This window comes from Mobula hypostoma, chromosome 8, assembly GCF_963921235.1.
Source record: "Mobula hypostoma chromosome 8, sMobHyp1.1, whole genome shotgun sequence".
Classification (NCBI taxonomy): domain Eukaryota; kingdom Metazoa; phylum Chordata; class Chondrichthyes; order Myliobatiformes; family Myliobatidae; genus Mobula; species Mobula hypostoma.
The window spans coordinates 68,185,020-68,199,587 of NC_086104.1; the positions used below are offsets into that span (position 1 = coordinate 68,185,020).

Sequence of the window (14,568 nt, forward strand, 5' to 3'; positions counted from 1 at the left end):
AAGCAAACATCACACCGTCTGTAAAAAAGCTGAAGATGAAAAGAGGATGGCTTCTACAACAGGATAATGATCCTAAACACACCTCAAAATCCACAATGGACTACCTCAAGAGGGCAAACTGAAGGTTTTGCCGTGGCCCTCACAGTCCCCTGACCTAAACATCATCGAGAATCTGTGGATAGACCTCAAAAGAGCAGTACATGCAAGACGGCCCAAAAATCTCACAGAACTAGAAACCTTTTGCAAGGAAGAATTGAAAGACTCTTAGCTGGCTACAGAAAGCATTTACAAGCTGTGATACTTGCCAAAGGGGGTGTTACTAAGTACTGCCATGCAGGGTGCCCAAACGTTTGCTTCGGGCCCTTTTCCTTTTTTGTTATTTTGAAACTGCAGAAGATGGAAATAAGGTCATCTTTTACTCACTTAGCTATTCACAGTAACAGAAATTTTGAACAGAGGTTCCCAAACTTTTGAATGCCACTGTAGATATCGTAAGGAGAAGTCTTGTGAAATAGAGGGTACTAGTTCCCCAGAATGACCTGTCAGCAGAGGCAATGCTATGATGTTTAAAATGCACTTGGACAGGTATTTGAATAGGAAAGTAGAAGAAAACAGGCTGAATGTGTGCATATGGGATTCGTGTAGATTGGCTTCGGGGTTGCCTTAAGAGCTGGTTTCTGTACTATTTGTCTCTGATTCAATGTGCTAATTATTCATATTTAAATAGTTGCACAAGATCCCAAACAAACCAACTTGTTATTGGAGTAACCACTGTGGAAAATGGGTGAAAACAAGCATTTCATGTCAGACTGAAATGACACTCACCTTCATCCATGAGCTTTTCTATGATTTTTATCAGGATCGTCTCCTTTGCAGCTTCAACAGGATCATCCTTCGGACTGAAAGACCAACTAAAGAAACAAAATATTGGAGTTCCTATGAATAATCTTCAGAGAACAGGAATGCCTGGGCTTATTTGTTGATCACCAAATTGCAAGTGAACAATTCTAGCTCAAAAGGGTATCGTGCACTCAGATGTTTGAATGTAGGTTTTAGAAATGCTGCTCTTAAACCCTCAAGCCATCTCCCAAACACAACCACTTGGGCTAAGAAACAAGTACATTATTGGCTCGTCGATTTTAGTCAGTGTTGATTTAATCTAATAATTAGTGGGGGCAAAAGCAAGGGGAACACTAATTACAATTGAAAGGCAAGAAGGGAGGGTAAGGGTATCATAATTTTACACAATGATGCAAGCAGAGCCACTGTTGATTTACATTTGTAACAAATTACAGTTAGCAACAGTTCCAAACTCCACATACTCATCTCTCTGGATGGCACGACTGAAGATCTCCAGTTTCAGTTCATCAGCAGTAATGGAATTGTCCTCCTTTATAGCAACAAACAGACAAAAACATTCAGCCTCAATTTAAACCGAGCCTATTGTTACCCTGCCCAAAGTAATATCTGTGCCACAAAAAATAAATATTTTCTAGCAGTTCATTTTATATGGTGGTTAACTTATTTTTGTTTGGCAGACTGGCAGAATCCAAACTGGCAGCTGTTTTTATCATCACAAAATTGTTTGTACTTCAAAAACTTATGATTTTAACCTGCTTTTGCATATCCTGAGGATATGAGACATCAAGTAAATACATCTCTTGCTTTTACCTCTAAAAAGGTAAATATAAATGATGTAATATGTGGGAAAATTAAGTTGAAACCAAAATGTAAAGGCATAGTATATAAGAAAGGAGTACATTGACCAGCTGAGCAGTATAGCCATAACTTAGTTAGTAAGCATATCCTCTAATGGCAAGAAACAGTGAGGCAATATCTGGTCCTGGGAAATCATTTGGGACAGGATACAGATTACTTAATTTATACAATTGAGTTCTGATTTAAAGATTTTTTTCAACTCACAACTTCATTGTGAATTAGTATTAGATATTTTAACTAGCTGCTAATTTGCATTGAACTAAAAGCTTACCGGGTTGATTACAAAATCACTTTAATAGTTCCCATCCCCTTTATTCTCTGAAAAGCACTATGGGCATAGAAACACTCTCTAACTATTCACAGAGGCCACCTTAAAGTATTTGCATCTTGTTCAGTTCTAAGCAGCACTATAAATCGCCTTGACCCAAACATTGAAGTCAGCAAAAGAGAGAGTATTTCTGTTATTACATTTTGGAAAATACTAGAAACTTAGATCGTAGCATGAGAGATTAATTCAAGTTGATGATCAGAATTCTAAGTCCCTTATGATCAACTCATCGGGAAATTTATAAACACAGACAATTTGTATCTCTCTGGTAGAGGGTGGTTGGCAGTATTTGGGGGTGAAATGAACAATGGTGTCTCTATTAAAGGAGACCCAAGAGACTGCATGCAAGTATTTGGAAGAGTTCAACAGGTCAGGCAGGAAATGGAGAGTCGACATTCAGGTTGAGACCCTTCAGCTGCCTGTCCATTTTGTTCTACAGAGTGTGCCTAACCTAGTGACTTCCTCCAACAGTTTGCTTATTGCACCAAAAAGATGGGTTGATGCCACGTTCTCAGCTTCACAACCCGTTTCTCATCCTACCAGAAAATAAAAATCAGCTGCAAGTAGAGGATTTTTTAATCCAAGCAATTTGGGTTTTAATCAGGGCAACCACCCTTTGGAATTGATAAGATGGGGAAAAGCAATCAACTTTTTCTCTGTACCTTTTCAACGTACTCCAGTAGATCAAGTGCCTTCTTGAAATCATATTCATTTGCTCTTACGTTGTCATCACTGATGTAAAGCTGGAGAAATTGAATATTAATCTGAATTAATTGAAGTGGAATAGACATTAAAAAAATCTCCTGTGGAAAGTGCAAACTGGTGATTATGGCGTAAATATCTGGTGCAAGCATTTCCACGATACTGTCAAGACATGGGTTCACTCTAAATACCATCACTTAAGAGAAGTTCAATGAGAAACAAATTCCAAGTGCAACCAAAATTAGTCATCTAAATTTAATTTTAAAGCAGGTTTTATGTGAATTTACTTTGTCAACTCTTCCAGCAAACCCTTCTGCGAAAGACTGCATGATGTCTTGCTGTTGCTCTATTTCTGACCTGAAGAAATTAATCCTTCCTGATTCACTTTAGCATAACTTAATATTTCTAAAATAAATTATATCAACTAACTTTTTCCTCACCTTTTTTGGAAAGCATATTTCATATCATTACAATGAGTTTCCTGTCCTTATCAATTTATCTTGCATAGTCTGTCATTTTAATGTCCTCCTTATGACACTTTCATTTATAATTTTGGATAATTGATCTCTCACAACCAGTTTTATGTACTTACATTGATCAGTTGTGAAGCAGACAACACAGGCATTGTGTCTACGTTGAGCTGTTTCCTTTCCAACAACTCCATTGGGAGAGTATCCTGATGAAGCAGATACTGCTCTTGTGCATTCAAGTCTGCAACAAAATGAATACAAGTAACTCGTTGCTCCATATGGAAGAGGAGCGAGCATCAAGAAAATCAGCTTTGTCAAGCATTCATATCCAGGCTCATTTCTTTGGTCTACTCCTGCAAAAAGGCGCCTGCTTGCTTTCTCTTTGATAAAGTTGCTGGTGCTGTGGAGCATGCCCTCGTGTTTTGATTGATTTATTGAGAGATGCAGCACAGAATAGGCCCTTCGAGCTACGCTGCCCAGCAACCCGATTTAGAAACATAGAAAATAGGTGCAGGAGTAGGCCATTCGGCCCTTCGAGCCTGCACCGCCATTTATTATGATCATGGCTGATCATCCAACTCAGAACCCAGCCTTCCCTCCATACCCCCTGACCCCTGTAGCCACAAGGGCCATATCTAACTTCCTTTTAAACATAGCTAATGAACTGGCCTCAACAGTTTGCTGTGGCAGAGAATTCCACAGATTCACCACTCTCTGTGTGAAGAAGTTTTTCCTAATCTCGGTCCTAAAAGGCTTCCCCTCTATCCTCAAACTGTGACCCCTCGTTCTGGACCTCCCCAACATCGGGAACAATCTTCCTGCATCTAGCCTGTCCAATCCCTTTAGGATCTTATACGTTTCAATCAGATCCCCCCTCAATCTTCTAAATTCCAACGAGTACAAGCCCAGTTCATCCAGTCTTTCTTCATATGAAAGACCTGCCATCCCAGGAATCAATCTGGTGAACCTTCTTTGTACTCCCTCTATGGCAAAGATGTCTTTCCTCAGATTAGGGGACCAAAACTGCACACAATACTCCAGGTGTGGTCTCACCAAGGCCTTGTACTATTTAACCTGAAGGCAATCGTGGGACAATTAACCCACCTGGTATGTCTTTGGACTGGGAGGAAACAGGAGCACCTGGAGAAAGCCCACGCATGCCAGGGGGAAGACATACAAACTCCTTACAGAGGACATCATGACTGGACTCTGACCCCCCAAGTTGTAATAGTGGTGTGCTAACCGCTTCACTGCAGTAGTGCCCAAAATGTGGACAATGAATCAGAGATTCCCATATTGACTTTTCACAGCTACCACTGGGCAGGAGGTGCAGAAACCTGAAGACCACACCACCAGGTGCAATCATTCAGTTCTTGACCCAACGAGCAAAACACTAATCACCACGGTTCAGCAGCACTAGAACTGCTGACTACCTTAAGCTAAAATACTTATTTTGTTCTAATGTTTCTATTAAAAAAATTCTTTATAATAAATGCCATGTGTCTATGATGCTGTTGCAATTAAGTTTTTTGACTGCACCTGTGCATATAACAATAAACTTGATTTTCGATTTGCTTTTTTAAAATCAATGAGAAAGGACCTCAGTAACATCCTGATCCACACAATTAACTTCTACGTCCTCTCCCTTCTCCACTCAATAAGTGCTCTTTTACCTCACAACACAGATTAAACAATTATGCACAATGAAGTCTTTCAATATACTGTGCACTGGGTGATCATCTCTCCACTGGAGAGACCAAATGCCTCCCGGCAGTATGCAAATATTATTATTTCCATTTTACTTCATTTGATTTTTCCTTCCCACACCATTCTTATGAAACCCACGCAGGCTCAATGAGTAGCACCTCATCAGTGAGGCACATTGCACCATCTGATCTCACATAATTTATTCACTTCAGTTAAGAATTCTGTTGATCCCATTGACACGCTCACTAAATGTTCTTTACTCATTTAAATTCACTGTTACCAATTTTTGTACTTTTAACTCATTAAACGGCCTCTAAACATATGTTACTAGACCTCAATTATGCATCTTCAACATTTAATTCCACAATTCACTTTCAGTTTTATGCTTTAATGTCAACACGTAAGATATTACACAGAAATTACCCTCAATCTTTTCATGCAGAAGGTTCTCGGGGAGATTGGATGCAAACACAGAGAGTTTACTGAGGCTCAAGAGAGTTTTCTTCTTTGCAAAGTATCGTGTCTCCGTATTAGCAAGATTCAGTAATGTTTGATGAGCCTGTAGTAATTGAAAATCAAATTGAAAAGCAGGCACAAATACATGTCTATCCAATAATTTGGTATTATCCCTTCCCAATTCCCCTTTAGTCTCACTAACATAGTACAAGCATTGTGGTTAAAAAGAAAACAAATCCAGTTTACTCCCAGCAATTCAGTGGTTGTGTTTGAAAGCAGCCATGGGATTTTTACTGAAATGGCTTGGAGTACAAAAGCACTGTGAAAAAGAAAAACCAGACACGAGGAAATCTGCAGATGCTGGAATTTCAAGCAACACACATAAAAGTTGCTGGTGAATGCGGCAGGCCAGGCAGCATCTCTAGGAAGAGGTACAGTCGACGTTTTGGGCCGAGACCCTTCGTCAGGACAAACTGAAAGAAGAGCTAGTAAGAGATTTTCAGTTAGTCCTGACGAAGGGTCTTGGCCCGAAACGTCGACTGTACCTCTTCCTAGAGATGCTGCCTGGCCTGCCGCATTCACCGGCAACTTTATGTGTGTTAAAAGAAAAACCAGTTCATGTTTTGAAAGCAAACCCCAATTTCTGCCTGCCTCCATGCTCTGCAAGTGATTAGGACATAATCCTGTGGGTCAATGCCCCACAAAGCCCATAACAATGCTCTCCTGGTGAAAGAGCCAGGTGTTAAATGCTGACCTCACCAACAAAATCACGTTCACAAAAAACAATGTCAGGTTCCAGATGAAGAGCTGTAACTAAGTTCAGACCCTGTTTTCTCACCCAAGGCTTGTCTGTCTTTTTGAAAGATTTTATTTGATTTGAATTGTGTAATTGAACAAAAGGGTAATTTTCAGAATCAGAGCTTTATTGCACAAAATACAATTACCTTTTCAAAGTTCTGGATGTTGATTTCATGGAGCCAACTGAGATGCTCATGTGACTGTAGGAAATTAGCCAGCTGTGCATGCTGGGCCACAGGTGGTGACAGCAGTTTTCCTCGTTTCCCCTTTTCCATGTACCAGCGAAACAGGAAGTCGGAAAAGTTCTATTCGATTAAAAGACTTTAATTAGCCATTCCTTTTGTGTTCTTGAAAATAAAAGTATGAAATACCTTTGCACCAAAAAATAAAACTAAGAATATACGTGTAAAATCTCGTTTACAAATGGCAGTTCAGTTGGTAGTACCCTCACCTTGAAGGCCATAGGTTCAAGACTACCTACATTCTCAATACGTAATCCAGACTAAAACTTAAAACCTGTAACGTTGGGTGCTAGTCCTTCAGAAAGATACTTAAATCAAGAATTTGTGCATCCTCCCAATAGAATTAAAATATTATTTTATTTATCTTTTTGAGATACACCTTGGAATAGGACGAGAACAATGCAAAAAGAGAGTGCTTTTAATAATCAGTATCATTATTTTTGCTTGTAGTTTGTGGGATCTTAATGTATGAAAATCAGCTGCCATTTTCCTGCAATGCAGCAAGAATTGTCGAGAGGATTTTGTTGGCTAGAATTTACTCCGGGTCTCTTGAAGTCATGAAGGTCCCATAAAAATACTACTTACTTAATTACAAGGTGACCAGTCCTTAAAAAAATGTACAACTTAAAGCAAGAGATGTATGGGATTGAATTCCATAGAAATACTTAGAAATATCTCACCTGATCTGCAAACTGGTTCAGGTAGCGCTGTAGCCTGGCCTGGTTATCAGTTTGTTCACACAGTTGAATCAGGATGTCAAAGTCACAATATTTCTCTGCCAGTGAAGCAGTCAGCTGGTGTTGCCCAAGTGAAACTAGAAGCATAAACAATGCCAGTCATTTATCATTCACAATCTTCCATCCCCACATGGTATTTCAAAAGTACCAAAACTCCTTTTACCACAGGCAACCACATAGGTTTGGGAGATGCAATTTAGGAGAAAACAGTGGCTTGCGAAACACAGAGGAATCGGCCTTTGGTTTGTAGGACTACAGGACGTGGCTTCCTTCCTTACCCGAGGATGAAATATTGAGCACAAGAAAAACATATAAGTAGTTGAGGAAGTGTTTTCAAAACAATTATAAAATTCTGGAAATAACAGATCAACATATGATATTGCTGAAAAATTGTGGAAGTGACCTGTTGAGTTTCTTAAAAATACAAGTAGTAATTCATGTTTATCCTTTTCTCTCCAAGGAGAAACTATGATTTTTTCAGGATAATAAAATAATCATTACAAGTAGTTGAAGCGCAATTACCTAAGAGCTGAAGAGAGTGGAGGAGCATTGCTGAGATTTATTCTGTAAACCGACAGAAAAAAATGAAAAAAACGGATCGTCGTACATACGCAATTGTGATAGAAGATGTGACCGTTTTTGGGTGTATTCCATGTCCAGTTTATTGTATCTTTCCTGTTGAGTAGGTCTGTCCACTGACTTGAGTTGACAGACATAGCCATCCAGATAGAAATCAAGCAGTGCCACGACTTGCTCCAGAAGGGTATTACGTATGGTGCTGTCAACTTGTGGGTACACCTTATTCAGGATAATATCAGTCTGCCTTACAATCACATTCCTCACACCAGATGGACCACTGGATGCTTTAAACAATAAAACATCAAAATTAGATGAAAAGATAATATGTATTTCGATTATAAAATAGCTGCTGAACTTCATGGTCCTGTGTGAAGATAATTTATACCCCAACCCTATGACCAGATAATTCTTTGGGAAACCTAATCAAGCCACATACCTACTCTTTTACATAACTCTGCAAATTTCTCCCCATCAGTTTCTTTTACAAAGTTGTCATTACCAGAACACAATTCATCTGAGTTAATTATTTCACCTCATCTCCAACGAAAGCAGACTAATAATCCTCTTTCCCACCCCAGTATTTTCCATCAACCAATTTATCATTCTGAACAATGACCATCATCCTCAAACTCAAAGTCAAGAACTTGATGCTTATTTCTAGAGCAAATGGAGAGAGGTCAATGACAACTTAAGGCTCCCATTACACAAGATGAACTGGGAAGTAGCTCTGTTATTCTTCCTGCAACAGTGATCATTGAAATGGAACGGAGGTAAAAACAGCAAAGCACTTAAGAGGCGTTCTTGAATAAATAACTTCACAAATATACAAATCCACTAAAAATGCAGTCACGTCTCTGGTGCTGTTTATGAACAAAGCACACTAGTATCACAACAATGCTTGGGAAAAGACATTATGAACATCAACTTCCCAGCTAGCTTCAGTTCAGTTCTAATTTAGAATCCAACTTTAACAATTTAACATTAAAATATGAGCTGGGATCTTCATCATCAATTGTAATAACAGAATACATCAGACCAACACAGACTGGGTAACCAGCTTGCAGATTGTCTGCAGGGGTGAGTTCACTGCTGCCTGCCACTTTAGTTCTTCATGCATCTCCTGTCTGTTTCTGATCTGCAGTGTTAGACCAAGACCCAAAGCAATTTGAGGAACAACATCTTAATTTCCATCTGGACATGTTGCAGCCTTCAGGGCTCAAATCTGAATTATTCAACTTGATACATCGTCTTCTGTAATGTATGCAGGTCCGTCCATTTGTGATTCAAGTTCAGTTCTCTCTCAATTTGCATAGACTGATCTATTGGGTATATACCCTTTGTGTTTCCACTCCAACTGATTTCATAACCTATACAATCAGAGTCTTCCCATAAATTGGTGGTACACTCAGCTGCAGCAGCTTCTACAGGGTCAAACAAAGGTGGTGGTGTCTTTTTTAAATGTACTTTATACAATCGCAAGACCCAAGAACTTTAAAGTACTGCAGGTCTACCCCATCAGCAATTGCTCATCGGCGGAGAACCTGAAGCAGCTGCATTTGGTGCAGATCATGCTGCTGCTTCTGTCAGAGCATTCGGTGTGCAAAGGTGGTATGCAGTTGAACAGTGAGTGATCCGTCTGAGTCGCTTTTCTTTAATCACAAGACCCTGATGGAGATCGCCAATGTGGAATGCAGCAAGTCCGATTCACCGAATGACTGGCAGACGGCAGCAGAGCTGCGTGGCCTTGGCCGTGGCGAGGACGAGACCTCACACCATGCTGTTGCCCAGGAGAGAGGCACCGGAATCAGTGCACTCCACTGCAGGTGGTGTGGCGTGGCGCCTGAGCTCGAGTAGGTATCACCTCCTCAGTACTTACTTGGCAGAAGACAAGCTGTATTGTGTTCGAATGCAGACTGCTGCAACCTTCATGGACTCAAGGTGTTGGACTTTTTTCCTGTGTGACTGTATTTTACTGATATCTCAGCTTTCGAGCTTATATGTGCCTTGTGCTGTGTGTGACTGTTGGTACAATGACAATTAATCTTGAACTTTCACTCTAAATGCTCATCATTATTCAACTGACCTGGTAGCCTTGTTTATCCCCAAACCAGACTTGATTGCCTCTTAACAGTAACATCAGCTTGTCCTATCTATCCTTGAACAACTTGATTTCTCTTTCCCAGTTCTGATGAACTTCTCAGCAGATGCTACCTGACTTTTTGAGCGTTTCCACCATTTTCTGCTTTGATATTTAAACAAGAGATGTTCCAAAACCCATGAGATCGCTGAGTAAATCCAAACCTTGCTTAATTATTTCAAGAATGCAACCCAACTCACCTGTCCAAGGAATGTACTCAGGCTCCTGTTCAGCATCTTCTTCTGACTTATAAAATGAACATTTGTTGTGTCGATGGTGGACAGCTGCATGCAACATATCCTGCATATCAAAGTTACAATGTTATCTCAAGGCTTGATATCTCCCACAGAAGACAGCTGGAATTTGCAAATTATGCATAGTTTTCCATTTTATTCATCAGCAATGTTCCTATTTATCTATGATAATCTAAGCATTGGAAGAATATGATCTTTTCTAAGACACTGCACATGACAGTAAGAGGCAAGTGGAGTACGTGCAAAGTTCAGCCCTTCGATTTATGCCTTGGGCTATTTGTTATGTAGGGCATTGAAATTCTCAGCATCATGATACATTGTGCGTGGAATGCACTGCCTGAGTCAGTGGTGGAGGCAGATACATTAGTGAGGATTAAGAGACTACTGGACAGGTATATGGAGGAATTTAAGTTGGGGGCTTATATGGGAGGCAGGGTTTGAGGGTCGGCACAACATTGTGGGCCGAAGGGCCTGTACTGTGCTGTACTATTCTATGTTCTATGTTCAAATAACAACCTGTCACAGCGTGGATTTCCAGGTGAGAAGCAGTAGAAAAAATTCTAGCACACAACTCACAAAAGAGACGGAAGATTTGGAAATCTGGAGCAACATACACAAAATGTTCTGGTCTGAGAGCTCTCTTTTTTTCCAGTCCTAATGGAGGATCGTGACAAGTCATTTGACCTCCATAGACACTGCCTGACCTGTTGAGTTCTGCTAACATTTTGAGTCTGCTGCTACACGTATTAAATAGCTTGTTAGGACAAATGATTTCCTCTTTTCTGCTTTTAGATTATTTAAAATTAGTCCAGCTGAATATTCTGAGCTAAAAATGGGATAAGTGTACAGGCTGCAAGCCATTCAGTAACTTCACAGCTAATGCTCTGATGTGTTATGGACAAAATCAAAAACATAGGTTGTCCTGCAGGCTAACAAAAGAAGAAAGGATCAGGGCAAACTGATCAGCAAATGTGAAAATAATGTCTAGAATTGGACAGCAAAAGAATCCAAAGTGAATGATCGAAGTTCTTACTTCCCAGTATTTATTTGATTAAGGAGGTTAAGGATTCAAAAGTAGCAGCTTTAATTGATCTCTTCTCTGCAACGACACAAAATGCACTGGCTTGAAATAAGCAGGGTGTAGAGTTGTATCCTCTTCCCCGCTCTGTCCCAGAGTGAAAATACACTGGATGTACTGGTCCTAATGTGCAGGCTTACAGATAATCTAAAACAGTTCAGTTCAGCCAAGGAGAGTGGAGCACAAGAACAATAGGGAAAGAATTCAAACAAAATGTTATTATGGCTCGTCTGCTTGACAAGACAGTTTCCAGCACACAGCTTATCTGCTCGAGTAGCACGAGTCACAACAATCATGGCAAGCCACTGCATCCGTGGAGATTAAAAAGCCCAATAATACCTGAGCAACCCAATATACATCAAATTTCCAGCTCTACAACGTATTCTCAAGTCAATTCTGAGACAATAATATAATGTTCCTAAAATTCAATTCTTCCCTCATAACCTTGTTTCAAATTGCATTAGAAAACTTCATATTCTCCCTGGTTTCTCAACAGAAAACTGGACGTATGAACTTTTCAGTTAAAAAATGCAAATTGTAAGAAGTCAATACCTTTAGGATATTATTAACGTTTATAGCTGTTTGTGCCCACTCTTGTGATAATGGGGTATTTTCCTCCAAAATGTTTTGTTCCTCCTCCAACAAGCAGTCAAAAGCTGTATCGATCTGGGAGACCTATGCAAGAAAGATACATTACTGTGATTACATTAAGATGGAGGGCCCCCTAATAACACATACCTTATAAACTGAATTCTATTTGGTTAAACGGCCTGCTTTTTAAAATCAGACTACAGCACAGAAATGTTTTTATCTTTTATTGTTGAGATGATGAGCTGTTCTTTAAGTGTAAGCTTAGAGTCTAATTCCAAAAACTCTGACAACCTGGCTCTGCAGATTTCTCATGAGTGTGAAGTGGAACGTTTACACTGAACCTGATCCACCATTCATTAACATCAGGCTAGAAATGATCTTAATCTTATTCCCACATTCTTGCCCGTTCCCATCAATGCTCGACCCTCAAGTCCAAAGTCCCGTCCATGTCAGCACTGTGTATTCAGTGACATGGCCTTCTCAAGCTCTCAGAATTCCAAAGATTAACGATTCTCAGAAGTTCATCTGTCTCAAATGGGTGACCACTTAGTTTGTAACCATGACCACTTCTTTTAGACTTGGCCACAGTGGAAAACAGCAGCTACCCTACCAAGCCCACTCAGAATTTTATGTTTCAATAAAATCATATTTCATTCTTACCGTCAGTGAATACACAGGCCCTTCCTACTAATTCCTTCTTTCACCCAATAAATCTACTTAGTGAACCTTATCTGAACTGCCTCCAATTAATCCTTTAGGAGCCCAAAATTCAGGAGTTTTATCAACACTGTACATTGCATCTCAGAGGTACTGAAAAAATAGAGGATAACAGCTTAAGGGTTAGAGAATTTAAAGTGATTTGGAGGAAGATTCTTAATCAGAGGATGATTGGAGTCAGCAACACCTTGCATCAGAAATGGTGTTGGCAGAGACTCTCTAAAGTATTGAAGTCGTAATGAGATGAGATCTTGAGTAAGAGAGTAGAGAAGGCTACAGACCAAGTGAAGGAAATGGGATTAGAATGCATAGGTGCTTAATGGCAGGTATGGATAAATTGAGCTGACAGCCTATTTCTGTGTTGTGTGTTTTAACTCCAGTTGTAGCAACACTTGCCTTTTACATTATATTCTCCTTGAACTCCTCAGGCTTTCCACAGAATACTGGGAATAAAATGTACACAAACTCAAAACTAAATTTTGTGCTTTTCTCACAGACAGCAGTAATTGTTCCATGGGTGCATTTCTCATTCACAAAAAGAACATGAAATTCGTACCTCTCTGAAGAAAACATCTGCTGGAGTCAAGTTCTGTGGAACACTCTTTTTGTGTTTACTCAAAGCAGAATTAATCGCTGCATTTACAATGTCAGGAAGTTTAGTGTGGCTGTTTTTTAGAACAATAGCCGCAGAGAGCTTCTCAGCATGCTCACAGAGCAAAAGGCGGGTTGCCATCAGAAATCCTCGCACCATGATAGTCTCAAGCCGATTTAGTAACTCCATCTGGAAGGAAAATTCCAGAGGAATCATAAGAACGTGAAAGGATTCCAGCTCTCACTCATTCCTTCAAATCAAAGTTTCACTGGGGAGGTGGGATTGTGGTGGGGAGAGCCAATGAAAAGTACAGGGCAAATTAGTGTGGCAGTTGGTTCATGGCCTCATGTCACTGATGCAAACATATGAACTTGAATCCCCTTTCCTGGAAGCGAGCAGACTCCACTGTCCAGAGCTGGATTTTAGATTTCTGACATTAAATCTCAGTTGCCATTAATTAATGTGAATTCAAGACAGCAGCTGCACCATTCTGAGAAGAGGCAAGATTCTTCGTGTGAATTGTGAGCTGCCAGTAAAATTAAACATTTAGTCATTTATCCTGCTCTGTATGGGACTCTGCTGTACACAATATTAGCTTCATTATACTACTTAAAACAATATTTAATGCTATGAAATGATTTGGGATACACTGGGGACCTGAAAGGCACTGTACAAAACTAAACTCTAAACAACAACTTACATCCCGAAGAAATTCCATCAAACAGTAATGGGCCTTCATTTTATCTTCCAGCTGATGAAGCAGTAACAAGGAGGTGTTGCTAAATCTACTTTCATCTGTGAAGAGATAATGTTCACACATCTCACTGGAGTGGAACTGGTCAAACAAATTACATTCCCTCAAATATGTACTGCTTGTAGCAAATAAAGAGCCATCTTATAATGTGCAGGGTAGCATTTTTCATCAGGTATTCTCTTCCCTGGACATGGGGTAAAAGAAAGTAGCAGGAGATTCTCCAGCAGAAATCAGGCAAACATCATTCCTCTTCCAAACTGTATCACTCTCATAGACACCTGCTAAAATCTCTCAAGCAATGCCAAGTCCACTGAAAGACAAGCAAAACTTGCAACAAGCATGGAAGCCACAGGTATTACAGAGATGTAGTTTGTGCTCAGCCACTTTAAGGAGAAAATGTAAAAGTTATTTGCATTATTTAAAAAGACTAATGGAGTTTCTTGGCCCTGTACCTTGAGAAAAGTGAAAGCTGTCCAAATTCTTTGGAAGAAAGAATGCATTCTGCATGGCTAGATCGTAGAAGTCATGAAGATTTAGGAATTAACATGCATTCAAACTTCACTATATTCTCAAAGAAATCGAAGTAGCACTGTGATTAGCCATCTTCATTTGATGATAGCAGTGTCAAGGCATCAATCAAAGAGCATGAAAGAAAGACTAAGCTACTTTAGAGGAAACAATGGCAGGCTCAGCTGATTATTCTGCAT

At 39.8% G+C, this 14,568-nt stretch overlaps 1 protein-coding gene across 2 annotated transcripts in view; it reads right to left on the reverse strand.

Moving 5' to 3' along the window:
- Window positions 1-14,568, reverse strand: part of nup133 (nucleoporin 133) — a 57,551-nt gene that overhangs the window by 4,640 nt on the left and 38,343 nt on the right. For both annotated transcript variants that reach the window (XM_063056043.1, XM_063056042.1), the window contains exons 14-25: window positions 13,808-13,902; window positions 13,072-13,296; window positions 11,760-11,882; window positions 10,076-10,175; window positions 7,771-8,022; window positions 7,103-7,236; window positions 6,327-6,485; window positions 5,350-5,485; window positions 3,342-3,460; window positions 2,710-2,790; window positions 1,323-1,390; window positions 826-911 (exon numbers count right to left, since the gene is read on the reverse strand). In XM_063056043.1, coding sequence (XP_062912113.1) covers window positions 826-911; window positions 1,323-1,390; window positions 2,710-2,790; window positions 3,342-3,460; window positions 5,350-5,485; window positions 6,327-6,485; window positions 7,103-7,236; window positions 7,771-8,022; window positions 10,076-10,175; window positions 11,760-11,882; window positions 13,072-13,296; window positions 13,808-13,902 — 1,578 coding nt within the window. The remainder of the gene's footprint in view (window positions 1-825; window positions 912-1,322; window positions 1,391-2,709; window positions 2,791-3,341; window positions 3,461-5,349; window positions 5,486-6,326; window positions 6,486-7,102; window positions 7,237-7,770; window positions 8,023-10,075; window positions 10,176-11,759; window positions 11,883-13,071; window positions 13,297-13,807; window positions 13,903-14,568) is intronic.